At 27.5% G+C, this 25,918-nt stretch overlaps 1 protein-coding gene across 1 annotated transcript; it reads right to left on the reverse strand.

Annotated features, from left to right (window-relative positions):
* Positions 1-1,540: 1,540 nt before the first annotated feature.
* LOC100570522 (fibulin-1) lies at positions 1,541-25,918 on the reverse strand. Its single transcript, XM_003243010.4, has 9 exons — positions 25,632-25,918; positions 24,268-24,433; positions 15,224-15,317; positions 13,126-13,306; positions 12,257-12,454; positions 9,779-9,901; positions 8,235-8,375; positions 4,018-4,236; positions 1,541-2,477 (listed from the first exon to the last, which is right to left on the reverse strand). The coding sequence occupies exons 1-9, from the start codon at positions 25,696-25,698 to the stop codon at positions 2,371-2,373; spliced, it is 1,296 nt and encodes a 431-aa protein (XP_003243058.1). The 5' UTR covers positions 25,699-25,918; the 3' UTR covers positions 1,541-2,370.

Below are 25,918 nucleotides of genomic sequence, written 5' to 3' on the forward strand. Positions count from 1 at the left end.
AATTTAATTTCATATATATATATATATATATGAATACTGGGCCCCACCTAAATGACTCATATAAATGTATATTATATAGTAATGTAGATATATATCTACCTATATAAATTATAAAATTACTTATCGAATTATTTAAGTAGATATGTTAATAACATACATTTATAGTACTAACCTATAAATATTCAAAATATTATCAAAGATATTATTATCATGGCTTTCAATAAATGTTGGCTTTATCTATTTTTAACCACTCCAAATGTGATTTTGAATTATGAAGTTTGCACATATATCTAACAAGTTATATTTAAATTTTGGTAAAAAGGGAGATGCATACTTCAATATGTACTAGCTATTACTTTTATTAGAATGACTGTCAGTAATTCAATTTATTGTTTGTATAAAACCTCAATTATATACCTTCTGCAAAGTGTTTTAACACATGCTTTAAAAGAGTTGTAAAATATAAAGTTATCTACATTCAATAGAAGGTGGTTTTAAAAAAAAAAAAACCTAATGAAAATAAAGATCAAAAATTGTATTTAGTCAATAATTTGGACATAATCAATCCACAAAGACTTTCACCACCACTATACATTATTACAATATAAAATAATGGGAGGGGTTGAACGTGATTACCTCTGTGGATTTGAAATTCACCAACCCCCTCTCCCCTCAGAACTAGGATATATCAACCACTGGCCACAGCTCACCTACAGCCGAAATTAGGTCCATCCCCTGACAACTTTATATCCCAATCATCAGAAATCATATGTGTATGGAAGGGAATTATAAATGAAGATTATATAGGATAAAGCTAAAGTAATATTATAAGAATATTTCTAAAGGTACGCCAAAATTAGTGATAGCATGTGGGTAGCTTATTAGGAAAAAAATTAACCAAACAAGAATACACAAGGGCTTTTAATAAAATAATATCGTAGACCAAGGTACAATAATAATATGCAAAAGAAAAATCGTTTCTTGTCAAATACGTTAAAAGCGCGCTAATATGATTACACGGCCAATGGTCAACATTTTGCAATAAAATAAAATTATTATTAGTCTTCCTATTCAAGATATTTATATCGATTATACTATACAAATATATAGGTTCTATGCCGGTCTCATACGAGGGTGTTAATATAAACACGTTCGTGGTCAATACTGCTACAGCAGTAATTTCAATTTTGATGTAATGGGTCACTACTGCTATAGTAGTAATTTACAAACCCACAAAATCGGGCATTACTGCTCATGCAATAATATTTCCAATGGTATTAAATGGAACTAAACATGTGACTGACCTATTATGATCACTCATAAGTTTGGGCACTGATAAATACAAAATTTTTTAAATGATATTTTTTAATGATTTTTGTTGATATTTTAAAGAATTGAGTGATTTTCTGAGGAGGGTAAATTAATAATATAAAATGTGAAAAGACCACGAACGTGTTAATATAATTTTGCTACACGTTGAAAAAGAAAACTTTGCTTAAAAAAAATAATGTGGACCCTAAATTAAAAACAACCGTTTTTATATCGGTATAACATAATATATTATCATATTAAAAACAATTAACCTAAACTTTAATACATTTATCTGAGCTACAACCAATCTTGAGAATTGCTATTAACATTAAAAAAAAATTGTATAATATATATTATATAGGCTACAAACATCGTTTTACAGTTTTATAGTGATAAATAATGATTAATTGTAGTTATACAATTCCAATTCGACATTTGTTCTCTCCGTCTTACAACAATATAACATACGTATGTATAACATAAAAGGTTAGCACCGTTAGTTTAAAAATTAGATAAAATTGACCTCTTATCAAATTTAAACGTAAGATTATTATCTAGAATATTTCATAGGATTTTTGTTATATTTTAATTTTAAAGTGAGTTATAGTTATATTTTAAGATATACAAACAATTTACAATTTTAAAATAATCATAACTTTCTTTAAAATACAAATATAACAATAGGCCTATGAGATGCCCTGCATAATAACCTTTTATTAAATTATGTAAGAAGTAAATTCATTATAATTTTTAATCTAACGGAGCTAAACGTGATCTGCTGAGCGTAAAATTTGGTATGTTACGCACTTGTAAGACGGAGACAACAAAATATTTAAATATATCTGTGTAACGTCCTCTTAGTTATATAATCAAATTGATTATTAAAATTAAAATTAATGAACTGGCCGATTTTTGATTTGATTTTTTATGATTAGGATTGTTAATTATAGGCCGTAATTAGAACAATTAAACATATAAACATACATTTACTTTTAATAAAAATAAAACTTGTTGGTATACATTAATATTATATTATTATAACATAATATATTTTTACATTCACCGCAAAGAATTTTTTGATCTGGGCAAACAGTAGTAACTTCCATTCGTGTTGATACACATTTCATTTTTCAAGCACCGATTGGCCAATCTGCATTCGTTTATGTCTGTGGATCAACAAAATTCATTGTCACAATATTATTCAGTTCAAAAAAAAAAAATAGGAAACATCACAAGTCAGCACGCCGTAATGTTAAAAGCGGGTATGGACGAATCAATTAAATATATTGCCAAACAAATAGTTAATCCGTTTGAACCAAATGAAAGGGGATTGTCATCAAACAGCCAAAACCAAAATGTTTGAATTGCACTCGGCGTCCGTCATTTTGGTTCATCAAAGGTAATGAATAATGATCGAATCGCACTCGGGTTTAAAAACGAATTATGCTCAAATTTTGCACAATCCGATCATTCAATACAAATAATGAACAGTGATTTTGAAAAATAACACATTTATGTATTATAATTTACTAACCATTCATTTATGAATATTGATGTTTATTCAGTGTGGAAAATAACATACTATGTAGTAAGTATTATTATATCATTACATTTTTAAATTATAGCTATATGAGGGGTGACAAATTCACTCAGCCCCCCCCCCACCCTATTTTGTTCGATCAATTCCAAATATTCGTTTATATTTTTAAATTTTTTTCTACATATAGGTACGTTCAAAAACGATAGTCATAGTACTGATTACGGTGTATAAATAAATAGTATTTTAATTAAGTGAGAAATTTGATTATTTTTTTTTAAATGATAATTTAATGTGTTGAAAAACTATGACTTGCTGATTGTGCATATTGTAATTTCACCATCGTTCTAAACTCGTTGAAATACGTATGTTTAAAAAGAAAAGGCCGGGTGAATATGTTTCAAATATTAAATTTATTTTGTTTTGTTTTGTAATATTACATTATCTACTTAGTTACCTGCATGGTTTTTTTTTTGTGTAGTTAGCGTGAAAGAAACTAATTTTTTTATATATATTTTAAGTCTCTGGGGAATCTATCTGCCGCATTGCCCCTTTAATTACGCCCCTGTACTATATTGCAGAACGACTTCTAAGGTTTTATTATTTTAAAAAAAATCTATATTTGTTAAATCTATTGAATAAAAAATCCTATATCTTTCTATACTGAAATCTATACCACGATCCTTACAAAATATAAGCTTTTGATTACATCTTATATTCATATTATAACCTCCATGCATGACACTTAAAACAAATAAAACCAAATCGTTTCTTTCATGAAATATTGTTTTCGTAGAATAGTCAAGTTGCTGCATAGACCTCTGCATTACCTTTGTCTTGATCGATGAACGCAGAGGCCTGACAAAAAATAGTATGTGTGGCTCGTGCGGGAAGGCAATTTCAGTCTTGGGTGACACACGACCACATACAAATATTGTTAACTAAAATATGAAGTAACTGAGTTTTTAGGCCTTGCAAATAACTGCTGATAGTTTAAAAAAATTGATTTATTCACTTCATACAATAAACAAATATGGTCCAAACATAATATTTAAAGTGGGTTTCAATACAATTTGTTCAAACAGAATGTACCCCTTCCCCCATCCAACATACACATACACAACCAAAAATAAATAAATAATATGTAATAATAATCACAATATTTATACCTGTGCACTTATTGTTTTGGTCCGTTTCGTAACCCCGAAGGCATCTCACGCTACTTCGATTGCTTTGATTCGTGTTGTTAAAAGCTCCTTGAATAACTCGGCAATTCGGCCCCGTGCAACGTTTCTTATCGCACCGAAAGGAACCCAGTGTATTTCTGCAGATCCAATCCGGGCCCAAAACGCCACAGGTGTCTGTCTTCAGTGCACATTCGTCGTCGTCTACAGACAAAAAACGCATTTTGAGTAAACGTTTTATTACCTATACATATTTTTTAAATATCGACATAATGTCTTATCAATGTGGTACTGAGAAAATAAAAGTCGTATTCCAAACGCAATGCACTGACTACTGTATACTTAATAGTGCTTCATATGATATTATAATTGTTTATGAAAACAATTGAGTCCTAAATCCTAATAATTATAATTTCCAATAGTAATATAAACTATTGGTATTGCTATAATGATATAATTTCTAACGAACCACTGTGGCCGTTTCGAACACCTGACTCATTAGTATCGGCAAAAAACGATTGTCATTTCTAAAAATTGAATACAATTTTCTTGAGTTAACTTCGATGCAACCCAAATAGCTTCCATCAATTTTTTTGGTTTCCACACGGCACCATTAATTGACAACAAAATACCTAAATTTAAAATCCATAGCGTCTTTGGTGGGCTAAACAAGCTTTGATGGCTAATCAGCGAAAGTTACAATACTGCATTAAATAGGTATAGATAATCGTTTCCCTCTCAAATGTGGACTTGACCCCAAATTGCTGTGAATCGTTCCATAGTAAACTCAATAATGAATTCAATACTAACCATCATAACATTTTTAAGGTTACTGTCTACTGACATACTGACCAAAATAAAATCCTAGATTCAAATAAAAGCTCACTGTCATGTCAATATGCCTAGCACTGAATCTAAAAAAAAACAAAACAAAAACAGGAGTTGGTTGGGGCCATTATTGATAAATTTTCATTTAATGAAATATCCCGAATAGAATATACAGAATGTATCTTATATCATATAGTATCATATAGTATCATATAGTACGCGGGGGTTTTTAGCGATTATGGATCGATGATATAGAATTTCGTTGAAACAAAAAAATACGTGTTTCTTTATTTTTAACAGGAAATTTGTTTATAACAATATAACAATTGTTAAAAACGCAGGTGTACCAATAGCAAAATCAACTTTATTTTTTCAAACCACTATATTTTTAATAGATTCTCGTAAAGCTTTGAGAATTTTGATAGTCAAATCATCAATTTTGGTTCGCTAGTTTATTAACAATGGTCCTCTAAAGTTTAGTAAATTATGCATTTATATACTTTTAATTGAAATAAATGATATAGGTTTAATTTACAAGAGCTAAATAATTTATTCTTATAACTAACTTTTATAACTTGAAATTTGAACTATATATGTTCCTTATATTGGTAGGTATCGCATGCAAAGTACCTATGAATTTAGAAGTTGAAATTCTTTAAGAGTTACCTATGTAATAATCGAGATTTAAAAAAAACGTTTTGTAAGATATTTAGATAAATAGTCAATCTCAATATAGGTTTGTACCTAACTAAGGCATATTTTTCATCTGAATTAATTACAGATTTCCAATATTATTAAAACAAGAATTGAATACCATTAGATATTACCTTAGTCCTTAGGTCTTAATGCTATAGTAAGAAAAGTATGATAGGAATTCATGATAGGAAAAGTACAAAATAAAATGTAAATATCCAAAACTAAATAAGAAGGGTTATGAATTTCAATTTCTAAATTCATACTTTGCATGCGATACCTACCAATATAGGGAAACAATATGGTTCAAATTTCAATTTTATCCCACTACGAGAAGAGCACCACAAAACATTCCACTTTTTAATTGAATAATTTTTCATTAATGTCAACAATCAAATACCATTTACCAATTTACCATTATTACTTTAGCTACCTAATGAAGAATCCAAATTTATGATATTGTAAGAAAGTAACTGTGAAGTAATTAATTACGATTACCTATAATTATAAATTAAAATAATAATACTGATTTTGATGATTTTATGTTAAAATAAAAATAATGCACTATGTTTGCCAACAATTTTGTTTGTTTGTTTTTTTTTTTTTTGAGTGTATGGCGTGTGTGTGTATGGGGGGGAGGGGGGTATTTTCAACAACTCGATGAAAAAAAAAAAAATATTGAATTATTTAAACAGGTACTTCTCCAAAAAATGTGAATACTCCCCTCAACTATCATTGTAAAATCAATACATTCATCTCTCCTCTAAAAATCTAAATTTGTTATGAAAATTTATTTTCTAATACCTTTTTAGAAGTTTTTGAACAATATATAAAAATATTATAGTAATAAAATATAATAACCACAATTGAATATTACTTTTTTAAAATTTTTTTAACAATACTGACAGCAATAATTAGTACTTTATTAAATACCAACGACGGCGTACGATTAAATCACAACAATATGTCTACCCACATTGATTTTACTCTCTGTTAATATGCAAACTCATGTAGTCTTTGCGAATAAATCCGCGGACGGACGAAATGCGTTCACTAAAGCATCATTAATACGGATTTAGACGCAGCCACGGGCCTGGTTTTTAGTTCACTCGATATCATAATATTATTATCGACAGTGTACACACGTTAATCTAATATTGAGTAGGTATATAGGCACTACAATGCATGCCATTACTCGATCTAGGTTATAAAATACTCGATCACGATAACGAACGGACACCGGACAAGCATATCATATTATACGGGATGGTCCATTTCACATAAAACACTCGGTATTTCAGAAAATGATAATTTGTTTGAAAATATTCATTTAACATAATTTTAATTCGTTAAAAACAAAATTTTTGGGAAAAAATTATATTTTTTATTAATTTTTTATTGGTTTTTAAGTTTTTCACGGTTTTCAAAAATAACATAAGCTTATTGGCTATTTTTTGATTTCACTTTCCGAATCAGTATAAAATTCGGAATATTTTGATCTATAAAAATAACATTTTGTACAAGTAGTTTATTAATACATAATATTATATTTAATGTTTAGATTTAGTAATTTATTATTCTAATAGCAGTGTGATAATAATATTATGTTAGGTAAGCTAATTTTTTCAAGTAAGTTACATTACATAATACATATTATAATATTGTACAATACATTATTGTTTTTAACTTATTGGTTATTAAGTTAATATCACGTAACGTATGACAATGTGAATAAGTTCGGGCTTTCGTGGTAAATAAATAGGTAACTCCAAATTAGTCTAAATATTTTGAAAATGTCATTGGGAATATTAAAATATTAAATAAAATTATACATATTATAATGGCTAACATTTTCAAGAAGGTACTTATAAAGTTAATTTTTTTTATTATAACATAGGTACTAGCTAACATTTTTATTTTTAGTTTGAATTCAGTTAAAATTAGAACTTCAAATATCGATAAAAATAATCGTGCCTACTAATATTAGTATAATCAATACTTTTTTAATGCCGAAGACAAATTTATGACGAACCTTGTATGTATTAATTTTTTATCTTAATCTATCAACAAATATTGTCAAAATTTGACTTTAAAACGCTTATACAAAACATTTTGAGTTTTTATTTTTTGTCTTTTTAAATAGTATTGTTATATATAATAATATAATCATGATGATCTTTGTATTACATTTTTATTCTTTTTACCTTCCAAATATTTTGTAATTTATATCATGTCTATAGAGAATGGTAATAACATCGTATTTAATCTACACCTGTGTTGAATATATTTATATAATCCATATAATATTTAAATATATAAATATATTATGAACCTATTTAATAATATTATTGCGTTCCGTTTTCCAGAAACTTACGGAAAATAACCTCACTAAAATTAAAAATCTCTCATTGTGAAGGTCATAAATTCACTTGAAAATTTTCCCGGTTCCGGAACTGGTAAAAGACTGACAAAGCGGAAACAAACAAAATATTGTTGCGGCGTATAGCATAATACCACTGATTGGCGATAACCTATATTATATTATTATTATATTAATTGTAATATTATAACAATGGCAATACGTTTTGAAAATCCGAATATTTTGTATGACGTTAACCCAACCGGCTAGATAATATTCTGTGGACCAACTATTATAGTAACGTAATTTACCACAATCTGACCTATGCATGAAGCGGATTCGACGTCGAGCGTGTACCCTGTTCCGCATCCGGTGAAACGTATACATTGAAATGAACCAGCCGTATTGTCACATCGCTGAGATTCTTGACACGTGTGCAAGTTTAATTGGCACTCGTTTATATCTAAAACAACGTAAATTCAATATTTTTTTTTTAAATTATTATTTTTTTATTTATTCTTTAGAATATAATGGACCCCACTGACCATATTCGTGTTTATTATGTTTCTTGTTCTATTCATTTTTACATTATGTAACCTTATTACGACTTTTACTGTATGGTTACAAAATGTCAAAATATATACAATAATATTATATTACATTATACATTATATTATAACTCATATTTCAACACATAATAAGGGTATTACCAACGTAATATATATTTGTCCCTAAATATTTATAATGCCTATTATGTTACAGATAAAGATCGACCACTGGGTTGAAAGGCTAGGATTTATTAGTTAGGGCTAGGTTTCACTAATAGTATTTATAGTGATAGTTGAAAAACATAGATAATAATCGTATTCTAGCTTTCATAGGTACTAAAAGTTTAGGTACAAGCCATATTGCTACAAGGTAGGATGTATAAATCATAACAGTATAAAATCTGATAGATCCATAACAGAAAGCTAATATTAATATGAATACTTAGCTTTTGATAATAACGAATTAAAAACTAAGTTTTAAGTATACATTATTATGAAAAATTAGTTAGGTCTTAGGTACCTACTTTCTGATATTTCTTTAAATTATATTAGATAATTAATTATCGTTTACTTAAAAGGTGTATTATTGTGATTTATAGACTGAGGCACCTACTTGTACATAATATATTTGATTGACCACACTAACATTAATTATTTGGTTCAACAATTTGTCTGTCGATTTTACCTTAGAAATCTTTGCCTTATTTCAATATTAAACAAACCTTATTTAGTAAATGCACGAATAAAATAAGACATTTTAGCATTAACTGAGTTTGATTAATAAATCCTAGTATTAACTAGTAAACTCTACCTTTACCTTGTGATCGACGTCTATAATATAAATATATCATATATATTATACATATAACTATATCGGTGGCATATTTAAGGAGAGGTGCAACTGTGCAAGGGGTCTCCAATCCTCTTCCACCATACTTGCATTTTATTATATTCTTAAATATTTTATTGAACTTAAAAAGGAAAAATAATACTTAAATCTAGAATATTGATGATAAAAATTATTTCCCATTTGGTACCTATCATATTGTAGATAAAAATATAAAAAATTAAAATTGTGATAAAAAGATACCTACCTACATCAAATAGTAATTTTTAATATTCTGTAATAAATTATCGACAATATTTTCAATGTCTTTGGTTTAAATCTGGTGAAAGAGTGGCGATTTCAGCATTTTACTTAGGAACTGTGTGATTAGTTGTATAAGTACTTATAATTTTTTTTTGCATTTTTAGTTGGCTATAAAATTATTCTTTATAATTTTAATTATACGCTTTTTAAAAAAAGTAAACATGTTACCTGTGCATGCATTGGTTACTTTGTCCAATTGATAACCACTTTTACAATGACATTTATAGCTTCCAGGTAAATTTTTGCACTGTTCATTTATTTCGCAGGGTTGTTGAGAACATTCATCTATATCTATAAAACAAATTGTATTAATCGCACACAATTTAAATAAATATTTTTATCTACTAAACTTTGATCAAGCATCTGAGGGGGGTGAAAGGTGGGCATTTTCCCCCGTCTAATTTTAAAAGTAGCTTAAATGGACCGGTTGTTAGAGAAAAAACATACATAACCATTTATATAATTTTGAGGAAATTTAATATTGTGTATAACTTACTGTAAATACTAGGAAATTGTTTTCGAAATAATGATTTATGTTTGTATTTTTTGGTAGGTACATACGATTTAGTGGGGGCTGGTCAAAACTCTTGTCCCCTCTATTGAAAACTGAAATGAGGCCAGTGATATGAATACTATTTAGATTATTAAAAATAATAATTCATCTATTCTGTTCAGATGGTATCTACTTATTGCCTATATAGATACTAGGTATTATCTATGGGCTATAGTGTGTCAAATAGAAAAAAAAAATTTAAATGTGCCATAAAAATGAACACGGCGTTTGTTAAAATAAGACTGACTTTATTATAGATTCTAATCAAATAATATTTTATATTACATAACATAATTAATGTAATTTTGATACAGTAATTATTGTTTTGTTATATTTTATTAATATTGAAAAACAAAATTTTAGAAATATTTCAAAACTATATGTAATTTTATTTGACGCTAGTCCGGTGTGCCATTCTATAACATCCAATGTGCCGCGAAAGGAACACGCGTGCCGCATGTTTGCCACCTCTGTTATAAGCTATGTAGGAGACGACGGCACGACGCCCCTAATAGATCATGCAATTTTAAATTTTACTGAGACTATTCCAATCGTGTGTGTATATATTTTAATCATATTCTATAATCTATACCATTGTCGAAAAAAATATCTAGAATCTAGGTGGACATATATATTGTTGTTATATTACTTTGTATACAATTATCGCTATGGATTAGACTTAAATTAATCTACCCACGTTTTATGCTCATACATAAAATAATTACATATTTTTTCTTCAGTTCTCAATTGATTATGTAAATATTTCTTGTTTAAAAAATAATATGTTTGATAGGTGAACTGTGACACTCAATCGTAAAAGAATTAAGTAATATAGAGATAACTTTAACCTCGCTTTATTATATACATTTTTCAAAACTATCATTACCTATATTACAATGATAATTTTTTTTCCTGGATTTTTACTGCTGGGGAGGGTACTGTAAGTTTAAACACGTGTGTTTTTGATTTGGCAGATTTTTTAGTGGGCACCCGTAGGTATTTGCCATGCCCGGATGGGGGATGGCGGCACTTCTCTCCGGACACCATGACTTGCCTGAAGAAAAATGCCACCCACGGCTGGCATCGAACCGTCGCCGGTGTGCGTCGCAACTAACGCCTTAATCCGCTCGGCCACTCCGTTCCCCTATTATAAATTATCGGTATGTACCTTTACATGGGTATGTCTATACTATATACAAACAAATTTATTTTGATTTATCTAATTTTTCATTATTAAATAATACTAAAGAAATAATAACATTTTAATAATAGGTATTATTATAGTCTTATTTACCCAATCTAATTTAATAATATTTAATTTTTTACCGAAAATTATAAAAATTTAATGTTTTTTTCAAATTTATATGTGCACTAATTTATACACCTATAACCACGTTTAAAATTATTTATATATATATATTTTTTGATATACATAAGTGCATTATGATTGTTCTAACAGCGAACACTCGTTATTTCGATTAGTAATTTTTCAGCCAAACATTTTATGGTGGTTTCAATATCAACTTTAGATTTTTAACCTTAGCTATATTTTGTTCAGTATTATAAATTATATATACTTTTTAATCAGATATGATACTCTACTAAAAAATCTAAGGTATAAATATTAAATAAATATTGATTAGTTATTAAGGATTTAAAGTTAATATAAGATGAATAACCACTAAGGCACTAACATCACTAGTTCACTTTTCAACTTCACACATTATTAAGACAAATACCTAGATCAGCATAATTGTCAAATTGGTACACTACCTATCTAATTACAGGCATGCTAGAAACACACAAGACACCTATGTCATGTACGTCAGAGTACGAATATAGTAAACGAGTTCCAGGATAAGGCCGGTTTATGTGCAGTGTTGTTCCTGTTACGGCAGTACACAAGTACCTAAGCATTGTATCTTTATTGATTTGTTATTGTTAGCTATTAAAATCATAGAGTTTAATTGTTATTTTAAATTATAACAAAATAGATACCTACTTTACATTATGATTTATGGACTACCTATAAGGGCTAAGACATTCTCATATTATAATATATTTTTATGAGAAACAATGCATTTCAAAATTACCTTCGCATTTTTGTCCATACACATTATAAGCATATCCAGGGTCACAAATTTGTTTTTTTTTGTACATGGTTAATTTTTCAGGGACCATTGACATCGTCAATGGTAGCAGGCGTGGTTGACATTCAAATCCGTTATTTGTGCTTATACATATTTCGCTGGACGTGCAACTATGTGTTCCAAGAGTACAATCATTTGATTCTGCACATATATAAATTTAATAAATATCCAATAAAGCTAATAATATCATGATGTTATAATCTAAGACTTTAAGTATAGGTAATATTATATTAGAAATGTATTTAATATGCTTTTTTATTAGTATTAGTATTAGTATTATCTATGAGACGTCCTGTTAACATAATATTATTATAGATATTATTTAATAACTACTTAAGTAGATACCTAGTAGGTACGTCCAGTTCTTAGTGTATTGATTAATATGAAGAGATCATGTACTTATGAGTTTAAGTTTAAAAAAGTTAGACATTTAACTTTAAATCCAGCTTTACTATTTTGAGTATCCTTCACGTGATTACTTAAAGTACCTACTTATATATACTTTCGTCATACAATTATTATTTAAATTAAAGTGAGATATACGAATATTGTTCAATTAGATTTGTATGCAGGTCCATTTTACGCAATTACTGGGTACCTACCACTATAAAGCATAATATTATATTATAAGCTATCGAAATCTAATATAATTACAAATTACAAAATATATTATGTTTAACAGGTAGGTACTTTGACCTAGGTAGGTACTTAGCTATCTGTTGACATTAATTAAATCGTCATTAATTTATTCAAAATTGAAATATTATATTTGTTTAAAATAATGTGAGTTTAATAAAAAAAATATAACTGACCAGCAGCTGCCACATATTTTTTTTTTGTTTCTGTCGAAATTGATTTTACTTTTGTAGTAGCTATACTGCAGCATGACTGATACACTTCACCCCATTGATGTTCGTGAAACAATGGAGTTGATTGACATATCGTTTTTGTTGAACCAACAGCAACACCGATTTTACATATTTCACAGCACATCTATTCATAGGTAGTAAATAATTACAAATCATAAACATAGTACGATATATAGTTAAAATTTAAATATCAGGAAGTTTTAATCCTATAGTTATTTTAAATGTTAACCCATTTGTAGTGGTCCTATAATGAGAAATTATTTACCTATTATGAAATATACTAATATCATGGGTAAATAATACTACACCTTAGCAGATTACCTTAACAAATATCTACAACAATTATACATAATACATCGCATAATTCATTAAATAATGTAATGATAAAAAAAATTATAAATGTAGATAAAAAATAATATATAATATTGTTTAATAAGTTAATAATATGACGTGCTTCTAAAGTTTTCTCCAAGAGCATTAATTAATGGATTTATTAATCTATTTATGTTTTTAAAAAAATATTTATTAGTCCGTTTGAACTAACCAGATATCTTGAGTTTTAGTATAATAAAAATATCAACATTACATAAGACAACTATATTTTTACAATTAAAACAGTTTGTTTTGGCCACTATTGAGATAACATACACATAATTATAATATTTAATTATAAATACAAATCCCTAAAAATACAAACAAATGTACATCTGCAATCGTTCCAATTTAAATATACCTTTTGAGTTTTGATTAAAAATAAGCTCTCGAAAAGCTTTACCTCAAAGAATCCGAAGCCATATACTATATAAGTGTCAAAGAACTCTTTAGTTTTGTTTTACATTTTCTGCTGGCACATGAATAAATTATATTTAGCTCGTTTAACCTAGAATCAAACCGTTTTCCAACTACTTATATGTTTGTATGAAATCACGTATTCACATTTCACATCGTGACAAATTTGTTTTAATAATTTAACATTATTTTTTATAAAGTCTGTGTCATACTTATTATCTTATTTAGGTAGTTTGATTTTTTATGTACGTTTAATCGAATAATTTTATCCGAATGAATACTAAAAAAAATATAATATACAGTTAACAATTTACAAGCATAGGATTTTTTTTTTAAATGTGTATCGATAGTTTCATTTCAAGATTTTCAAACAAAATTATTTATTAAATATTTAAACACCGCCTGAAGCGTGTCGTCAGTGGGCGGCTTCTTCTCTCTATATAGTTACTAATACTCAACCTCATTTATGCTTATTATACAAAAATTGTATAGATTGTACAATGTAAAAAAAATATATTCAATACGTTTTTAGCAACGATCGCATAAAATTTGAAATATTATGAACAGCAAATATTATAATTTATATTGTACTTATAACACAGTATGTCACTATGTCAGTAAAGCCATATAGGTACTATATAACTATAAACTATATATAATATAATAAGAAGCACCTATGTAAGTAATTTATTTGTTGACATACTATGAACTTAGATATTTTCAATAACAGTCGTAATACTATAATACTATATTATAAAAAGCTGAGATAATGTGGCTGGAATTTGTGACTCCACCTTTATTGGGCCAATGTATTTAATATTTATGATACCATACTTAATATGCATTAAAATAATATCGTGTTCAAAAATAAGTTAATCTACATAACATTATAATTTTAAAATATTCACGTAGATATAATTATAATTGTTCGTTAGTAGATATACATTTAAATCGCGTTCTTCGCAGAATATTTATCTTAGTAAACTATAATTTATGTATAAAATTATAAAATATGTAACTTATAATTACTTTATTACTATACATTACAATATATATTACTATACACACGTCCCATTCATTAATCACCCCATATCATACAAAAGTGAAAAAAAAAATACGTCTGTTATAATGGCATAACAATACTGAGTAGGTAACTAATGACTAATAATAGTAATTAATAAGTTCTTTTACTTAAATATTAATTTATATAATATTATAACGAATCATCTACGTATATAAGTTGTACACGTACCATGAAATCCACTTGATTTCTTCCCATTTGCGGTTTTTCGTTGCAAATTCCATTTTCCAGCCCGACCTGTTTCCCCTCGTTACATCGTATTTCTCTATAATTTATAAAAATGTATCTTCAAGTTTAAAATAATAATAATTTTGGTCTTTATTAAACAGAAATATGTTGTTATTTTCTTTGATATCACGTAGCTTCAGAATATTGCATCTAGAATAGTAGAATGTATGTAATGACTAATAGTTATTATTTAAGCTGATGTCAAGCATCAAAGGTAATACTACTGACTAGCAGTGTTCGGACTTATCTAGATACATTTATCTAGATGAATATCTAGATAATTATTTGCTCATCTTTTATCTCATCTAGATAAATAGTTACAAGGTATCTAAACGTTAAAACCCATTTAAAAAAAAATTACTTATATATTTTTTTTATCTAGATAAATATGAGTTAAGTTATCTTTTATATCTATCTAGATACATTTGAGTTGCATTATCTTTATCTTTATCTAGATAAAAAAAAATACTTATCTAATCCGAACACTGCTAACTAGGTACTATTATTATAATTTATAATTTTATAATTATGGGAGTTTCCCGAGTGGGTCCCAAAAAATAGATCATATTTTTTACATAGCCCGAATTCATCCTAGACCCTATTTCATAGTTATGGGGCGGTTTTTACTTTTTTTATTATTTTAGTTTACACCAATTTTTCCACATTTTAAGTTTGGGTGAGTTTACTAAATTTTTATAATAATGTTTTTTCTTTCAGTAAGAACTTAACTATAATTCATTTTTATATTTTTTGAAAATTAATAACACTTAAACTTCATATCTAATGGCGCTACATCGTGTGTCAGTTCACTATTCAGTAATAATCACATTTATTGATCTATAAATGAGCCGTAGTGGTGCTCGTTTATTATCGATGTTAAAATAAAACGTGGTTTTCCACCGTTGCCACTGTGGTTGTAAAAATTACTTATATTAATGTACATATCTTTTACTATAATAGCCGATAGTCGGGTATGTCTCGTAAATAATATATTGGCTGCGGACCGAAGTACGCATTCGGGCTATTTGATATAATTTGTCGATAAGACTGCGGATTCACTCGGGCAATTCAATATAATTTATCGATAAGACTGCGGGTGCACTCGGGCAATTCAATATAATTTATCGATAAGACTGCGGGTGCACTCAGGCCATAAAAAAGGTAAAAATTAAAAATGGGACGCACTCGGAACATCCCTATTTTTATGATTGGCAATGATAAGTTTCCATTGTCCACAAGATTCAAAAGCCAGCTGTAGCCTGCAGCTAAGGCTATTATATTGTACCAATATTTCATTTCAATTTGTAATTTTCTTTGTGTTGTTGTTTTTTAAATTTGATCGTGACACTAATTTGTCAAATTTTAATAAAAAATATACTCAGTGGTGTATTGATGTTTGTTAATAAAGTTTTGGTGAGCTAAGACATATTTTAACGACCCGCCTCGGGTATGTGGAATTTTTTTCCATTTACATTGTTTTGAAAGACGTTTATGACATAACTATATTGGGTTCGGGACGTTTTGCATTTACATATTTTTTTTGGTGGTGGAAGATTATTCAATGCAAGTTATAAATTTGTTTTATGAAATGGCGAAATTAAATACAAAGTTTGAACTTGCATATTTTTGCATATTTTATCATATTTTAGGAAAATATACATTTGAGAAATTTTTACCACATTTATACATGCTGAAATAGCGTTTGAGATTTAGGGGGGCTGAAGCCTCAAGCCCTAATATAATAATATTGAATAAGCTTAAAAAAAATTTAGTAAATGTTTGGGAGGACTGTTAAAATTGTTAGTGGAGGCTTGGTCCTAAAACCCCCTATTTTCGCATATAGTACGGAGTTAGGTACGTAAGATTTTATGAGTTCCTTTCTTGAAAAAACTGCGGTAAAACTAATTGACATCTACATTCTAGATTGTACGAAGAAATGAAGATCAGTAGATTCGTGTTCGTTTATTATAGTGTTCGCATCATATTATCACGTTATTCATTATTTCTCAAACCAGTACCTAAATGTGCAGCCAGTATTTTTAAAAATTAAGTTGCTTTATATCTCGATGGTTTAAAAATGCACAAAACATGCAGTCGATAATGTCCATGTATTAATCAATATATTACCCTTAACCAGCAAATAAATTCTTTTTATTATGTTTATGTACCTACCTAATCATTTTTGCGTTTATGTTTCCAACATTTTTAATAGTTTTAAAATGTAGCTGCAAATATTTAAGCATATTTTGACGATTTTTAGTACAACAATAGTCACATTAATATAACGTTTATGTTTCAAAAAGCCATTTTCTACGTTGCATGTAATTGAGTACGGATAAAACTTAAAACAATATGTTTTTTTTAAATTGAAAGTAGGTACAATGTGAACATTGTGCTGTGAACAAAAAGCCAGCTTAAAGTTTTATTCATACGAATTAAATCTTGACAGTTCAAAACATCACTGAAATTTATTTTTACAATGATTATAATACGGTATATAATTCTACATTGTATTTTAGGCACTCGAGCCAACATAACAGTTTACCGTCTACTGCGAAATAGCTCTATTTACTGCACCAGTGAATTCATAATGACAGCACGACAGTATGACGGTCGTTATCGACTCGGATATAATGTAGGTACATGATGTAATATTTTGTTTTGTTTGCGTGTATAAAATAAGTACGTCATTTGGTCCTTTTACAGCCAACAATTATTTGTTATTAATTTTGAAGTCCAAAAAAAAATATTATTGACAAAGGTAAAGTTATACAATGTGCATACATAATTTGATAGTAATTGATAGATTGTGGTGCACAATGGAATAGTCTACATTTACAAAATAATTGGGAAATAATGACTATAAACGGTGGACAAAACATTTTTAATTAAATTAAGACCATACCTTTTGAATAAATATAAATATTTTCTATGACCAATATATTATTATTTCCACATAAGAATTAATCAGAGAAACTTAGTTTGAATTTTAAAATTAACTCATAAGCCATTCAGTAATGTTTACGGAGCTCCGCTACAATAATATTGTCCTACTCTCCCAGAGATTTATTTGGCACCGATCATGTGGCACTTTTCTATATGAACAGATGGACTCACTTGTGTTTATAACTTTTATTAGTATCTAAAATTATTAATATAATATAATTACTTAACCCCTATTATAGTTCAAACTTATTCTCTAATGATTATAGAAATTATTTTTTTTTTTCTAATGATACTATTAAGTATTAGTAGTGACCTAACCTAATCTGCATGAGATTAACTGCCATAATGCACTGGCGCACTGCAGCTTTCACTGATAAAATTGACATAATAATATATGCCACGCCACACGGTATACTGTATACTAAAGTAATATCAATTATATTATCGTATACCAACTATCATATTATAATATTATTATTATTATTGTGGTTTGTACGTTAGTGTTGTTAACGATAGATATTACTATAATATGTTTTTTTTTTAAACGTAGGTATAGGTAATACGTTTTTAATAATATTACACATTATGTTAATAGACATGCGGGACCTTTTTTTGCATAAATTATACATTTACTAGTCGCCGAAGTACAAACATTTTATTTCATAAGATATTATACCCTCTAAAATCCGACGGACGGTATGACTATAATATTATATTCAAGGTTTAACTTGAGTTTTACAAAATATAAACACACACTGCAATAATATTATAACGAAGCGACAATAATACACAACCATAATATTTACATATTTTGTACACTGCTCTAAAAACACCCTTTTGCAGACGTTTAATAAGATTTTAATAGATTTTAAAAGTTTATCTAGCTGGTATATTATACTCGTATTATTAGCCACGGTTTTCACGACTGCAGGTGTGCTTATATCAAGTATAAAAGTACACTAATAATCAAATGAGCGAACCTCTTACAAATAATAAGTGTTCCGATGGGCGACGACTGGCATAATATGTTTATCAAGTATATTTGCAAGCCTGGGCAAGTTAATGATAATTTTTAACTGAGTTAAGTTAAGTTAATGTAAAACATTTTAACTCAGTTAATAGTTAAAAGTTAACCTAATTTTTTTTTTAACTCAGTTAAGTTAAAAGTTATATCAACATTTTCAATTAACTTATTAACTTAAGTTAAGTTATTTTTTTTTTTTATAATATCTTTATAAATACTCAGTAATATTGTTTAAATAATAAAAATCATAAATATTATTGAACACAGGAAATAGCCAATAGCTTTTCTATACACGGGTACTGAATTAATAGAATTATGAAGTAGGTACGAAAAAAATACAAAATTGAAAATGCCAAAACAAATACAACCTTTTGATTTATTAATCCACTAATACAGATAAGTACTATACATTTTTTTAAAATTATTAAATAAAAATAACATGGTATTTAAGAATGTACTTAATTTTAAACTCTGAATACTTTTTCAGGGAGCTAAAAGTCTAAAACTGTTTGAGAATATAGCCAACTTTATACTTCAGTAAAATATTTATTTAAGAAATTGATTTTAACTATATTTGTAATTCCCTATTCTAGTAAATGGTTATGTAATATCAATAATAATTTTTATTTTTATTATTTAATTATTTATAAATTAACTTAACTTGAATTTGATTAAAAGTAACTTGTTATTTATTAAGTTAATATCAATTAAAATAAGTTAAGTTAAAAGTTAAAATTAACTCAACTTTTAACTTTTTAACGCGTTTATGCCCAGGCTTGCATATTTGAGTATTTGACTTGAATAATGCTGATGCTTTGACTTTGGTGACACGTTCATATCGAAAATCTACGTAAAATTAAGAAACAATATTGTATAGTGGACCGTTCCTATACGGCATATGGAACATATTATTCCATGTTACATACCTATCTACTACCTATAGTGATATTTCTATTTCTGAGGATATTTTATAATTTATTTATATTAGGTACTACCTATTAGTAATTTATAATTCAATTAGTACATATTAGTACTTACGGTTAGAGACGCGAGCTCAGTAAATCTACCTGGTAAATTTTACGGATAAGATTAAATTTACGTACATTTTACTGAGGTGTTTTTTACCGGGTAAATTTTTTTCCGTCCATAAAATCGAGTGACCCACTCATTTTTAATGTTTTTACTCGTGTGATAACTTTTATTTAGGAAGCCAGAGTAACCTATACAACTATAAGTGAAGACACTGTGTTTTAGTGTATAGTCGTATACGATTATATATAATAGCCGTATGGGAAAATAAGTTGGATATAGGTTTGTAGATGGTAAAAATTAAAAAATGTTAAATAATATTCATCCTACACATCTACACACTTCATAAATATGATTTTAAAAGGTAAGAAATTTGGCACATAGGCTGTATTTGAAAATTGAATTAAAATTACACCTATAGTTTTTACAAATTTACCAAATTTAACGTAAATTTTACTGGTAAAATTACCAAAAAATGTTTACCGGTAAATTCCACATCTCAACTTATGTTAAGTTAAGCTTATATTTTTTCCAAAAACGTAGTATATACTATATGTTATATTATTTATATTAATATATAAATCAATACCGACATATACATCATAGAAGGGTGTATAAACTGTAAAGTACGTTGACTCTTTGTATAAATAGCTTAAAATTATAAGTCTTAATATATTAGAAATGGCATTTTCTAGGTATAGTTAAGAATGTAGTAGTGGAATGTTTAAAGTTTTTACGTTTGATATTTTTTTAATTATACTTAAGCACATAATTAAAAACAGTCGTTTCAGGAGAAATTGTCATTATACGTTTTATTTTGTCTTCAAAATGTTAACATAAACCTAACATTAATAAAAAATATATGTAAGTTACATACATTGCTATATCATTAACGAAATACTTTTTTTTTAATTCCTAAATTCTAAATGTCAATAACTCAACAAAAAAAACATTTTTTTTTTTTTTATTATTATTATTTTATGCCTAGAAAAATTATTATATCGATAATAATTTTTGGTGTAAATATCAAGCATATTACTTTTTGAATTACAACAAAAAATAAAATTGATATTGTTTTTAACTGGTGTTTAGTAATATTCTAAATTTTTTCAGTTTTCTTAGATTCTGAGTAGAGCAATGAATGTATTGATTTCATAATAATGAGTGTGTCTTTTATGAGTCTGAAGACACTTTATTAAGCACCTAGTTGAAAAAATGTTTAGATTTTCAATTTAAAGGGTGGTTTATTTTAACAAATTAGATTTAATTGATGCTATGGAAGGTCAAAAGTAAAAATTCTCAGTTTTTTTCCAAACAATAAAGCTACTATTTTTTAATTAATTTTAAAAGGACTTGGTGTAAAAATGCTTTAGATTAAAATGTATACAAATTTTAATTTGTATAGCTAACGCTTGTATATGTAATACAAGATTTCCGATAAGTATTTATTATTTTAACCAAAATATCTAAACAATATAATATGTACTTACTTTTTTTTTTTAGATATTTTATACTCAAATATGAGCAAAAGTAGATATGTAACGATGCAAAACAATTTAAGTAATTTTTTTGTGATTTAAAAATACTATTCGTAGGTAATTATTTATTACATTTTTAAAAAAAATTAATTTTAAAAAATTTGGTCCAACATACTATTTACTAATAGTAAAAAATTACCTACTAAAAAAAATGTTTCTATGCTCTTATTCAATGAATTAATGATAAACCTTATTATCTATTATTATTTTTAGTGGTTACCAAAATGCTGAAACTGCGTAATGTTCAAATCGATTAAGCAGTCAGCAGATTTGGACATTTAAAAAAAAAACTTAGCAATGAAAAGGTTAGTATCGATATAAATAACAATATTAGGTATATCATTAAATATGTTTCTTATAATATAAGCTGCAAACCGTTTCCGAACATTTTTATTTTTATACCTAAGGTTTGAAAATGGAATACAAGATTCCTAGTAATTTTTTCTAAGCTAACAACATTTTTACGAAATTCGATATTATTCATAAATTAACGTACGGGTTCTCATCGAAAGAATTTTTTATTTTGTTGTACTTAACTCAGAAACATAACCACAGATACTTCAAATGTTCACCAAATTTCTATACATAATGACATTTTCAAAATATTTGGCTCTTGTTAAGTTATTTAAAGACATTTGAAATTGTTTAGTTTTTTTTTTATAGATATCGATAAAGTCGATTATAAGGATAAATATATTCATGTTTGTATTATAAATATCTTAAATTAGTCATAATATTTTTAAAATATCTGTGGTTAGAAAATAATGATATACATAATGGCAACAAGTATAAAGTCCCTGCGACGGTAAATCGTTTCTAAACTACAACAAAAAACTAAAAACGTACTCTTCATTTAAATATTCAATTTCGTCATTATTAATTGAAAGTCAAATATCTAGAAATAAAAATTTTTATTTTTTATTTTTTTATGACGATAATGAAAAACATGAGAGGAATTTTGTATTAAATGTTCAATCCTCAACTTTACAAATTTAACATTTTGTAAATTTTAAAAGATATAAAATAACTTGAATTGTTTGTGATTTTTTCGAACACTTACAAAAAAAATTGTGCCTGTGTATTTTTAATCTTTTTAAATATTAAATTAAGAAAAGTTAATGTGGAATATATTATAAAATTATTACATTTTTAAGGTTATTCACTGAGCCTAAAAAGTGTATTAACATTTTGAAATGCAATAAAAAAAAATTCAAATGCCTATAGTATGTAATAGCTTAACATTTGTCTATATATTTTGAAAATTTCACTGTAGAAAATAATACTTCAAGTAACAGAAGTAATTTTTAAGTTTTACATATAATAATTTTTATATAGGTACAACAAAAAACTAAAATTATTTTATGAGAAATTGTTATTTTATGTGTTGTTAGTACCTATCTAAATTATGGTATCTCATAAAATGATCAGACGCTCATTAAAAATAGTTGTGGATTTAAATTATAAAATTTCATATTTTTCTAAGAAATAATTATAATATGGAACCTTGTATTACATTTTTAAATCTTATATGATTCCTTAACAATAAAACTATAAGCACATTTTTTCGATTTAGCTGAATTTCCTAAAAACTTATAAAAACGATTATAAAAGAATTCTAATTATGTATTAATGATATTTTTAATTTATATATGAAACACTACTTATAAGGAAACAATTAAATTTTCAAGCATTTTTATCTAAAAAATAAAAATTGTACCTATCATAGATTAAATTCAAAAAAAAAAAAACTGAAAATTTAAATTACCTATAAGGGCACAATTACTTAATATTATTGATGATAATAATAATAATAATAATAATATAATAATATAACTTTAATTAAATAGCATAAAAATATACAAAAAATGTTGCGTCTCTTGAAGTCTTCATTTTACACTGCGGCACCGATTGGACATTATTAGTGGCAGTTTAGTGAAATTTTGTTGGAAAACTTTCAAAGCCACGAAGTTTTTTATGCTTTTTTAAAAAATATGCGAATTACTCCCTAGCCTTACATGGTTATTATAACAGCATATAGTTTCACAAATATTGACAAAAACTAACTACTAACTTCCACCATAATGTTACAGAACCAAAAAGACGGTAAAGTTAAATGATTAAAATAGGTACTTTATATTTGTATGGGTATACCCATACTTTCCTATAGTGAAACGGCTTTATTAGACAATATACGCCTTTAATTTTCATGTTAAAGTTTTTTGTACGTATTCGATAAATATTGTAGAATCGTACCAAAACGAGCGATCGTTAACAACACAATTTCGCGCTGAAATCAGCGAGAATAATAATAGCAATATACCTACCTAGGTATTGTATACATATATTACTATTACATATCATGGAACAGAAATAAATAAAATAATTCAAAAGTGGAGGTTTTACAATAATAATATATTATATTATTATGTTACCTATAACTATATACATACCTCAACGACTGCAAACAACACGCCCCAACCGTGGTCAGACACATCGTATTGTGTTCGACGTTGACGTTGAACAAAGGGAACGACAGAGTGATATTGCAAGATTTTTTTTCCATACTCCACGTTTTTCCCGTGTTACAACAATGGTTTAACGTGCTTTCCAAATCCCCTATACCGTTGAACACATTATCATTATTATTGTGCGATCGCCAGTGGCGTGTAACATAGGGTTCAAGTGTTGCTCAGGCGACACCTTAAATATGTGTGGGTGGGTATTGATAGACAAAAAAATAGGTCATTTTATAGGTCAGTATGACAGTATTATGAAGGGTAGTCTCCTAAAATTATTTGAGCAACACCATTTTTTTTATGATACACGCCACTTGCGATCGCAGTGATGGACAGGCGCGGGGTGCACAAAGTCAAACGCCATTAAATTATGTAGGTGAAATAGTGTATGGAGTGATTCATTTTAACGGGCCAGATTTTTGTGCTTTTTTTTTAAAGTACGTTTTTGCTATTTTGGTTTGACAATTGCAGACATCAAAGTGTTTGCATAACACGACACTGTGGTCTAAGACAATAAATTATTATTATAATAAATCAAGCGGGGTTGACTGTATTTTTTTTTTCATGGTAGTTGTTGTTTCATTTTTGGAGAAAAATTGTTCACTTTTAAATGGGATGCGAGTGATGTGACATTGTGTATGATTAATATCGAACAAATGTGGTTTGTTTTTATTAATATAAATGTTTAAAGTTAAAGCAAACTAAGACAGTGAAATAAATAATAGTGACAAGGAACCAAAACCCAGCAAAAGTCTAATAGTACACTTGGTGGAACAAAATACCGTCCAATTTCTGAGACCCTTGGTGTGTGAGGAAAGGCTCCTTGATAATAAATAATAAAAGGTATCACGACGTGCAAGAAAGTCGTGAAAAATTAAATAAGTTTATGTATTATTTTATAGTATTTACCGTTTAAGGGGCTCATTAAAATCTCGTATATGGATGGGGGGCTCTAAGTCTCCGCTGATCTAAACTTTAAACGCCATTAATAATCAAAAACCTTTAGAAAGTTGAACGGGTAAGGTACATTATATAACAGTAGGTACCTATGTATAACCTGTATCGTATTCTATAATAATGTATAAGAATTATTATAAATTACGATATAATAATTAATAATTAATAGGTATAATAATATTATAGACATCGTAAAAATGAATGTTGGAATCGTGGTTCCGTTTTAATTAAATAATTTCAACGTGACGTCACGGTCGTGGCGACATCTTACTACATCGTTGGGTGCCGGTTATAGGTATAATTATAGGTATAATATTATAGTGGAGACGTGAAATACTTGCCGGCCGAAAACGAGTGTTGGACGGAAAAGGTGAAAACCAACAATATCGTCGTAGCAGCAGTCTTCATTTCGTAACGTTTTTCCGAATATTGCACAACGGTCGACGATTGCCGGTTATTATTCGACACTGGTATAATTGTTCCGGGCGGACGTCCGACGAAATCGGCTATCGGACAGTAAATGTAGTGTGAGGACGGTGCGCTGTTTCCAATGCAAAATAATAATATGATAATTTACGCTTTAAATACGATTAATATGATACGTGGTGGTGACATGACATAATATATT

Source organism: Acyrthosiphon pisum, chromosome X (genome assembly GCF_005508785.2).
Source record: "Acyrthosiphon pisum isolate AL4f chromosome X, pea_aphid_22Mar2018_4r6ur, whole genome shotgun sequence".
Lineage (NCBI taxonomy): Eukaryota > Metazoa > Arthropoda > Insecta > Hemiptera > Aphididae > Acyrthosiphon > Acyrthosiphon pisum.

What these genes read in the sequence shown, in the direction of transcription:
- LOC100570522 (XM_003243010.4), bottom strand. Translation starts at nt 25,698, where the DNA reads ATGAAGACTGCTGCTACGACGATATTGTTGGTTTTCACCTTTTCCGTC. An exon ending in GTATGGACAAAAATGCGAAG is followed by an intron (nt 9,902 to 12,256) that starts GTAATTTTGAAA and finishes TTTGTTTTATAG; the next exon opens with ATATAGATGAATGTTCTCAA. An exon ending in CCAAAACAATAAGTGCACAG is followed by an intron (nt 2,478 to 4,017) that starts GTATAAATATTG and finishes GTTGATCCACAG; the next exon opens with ACATAAACGAATGCAGATTG.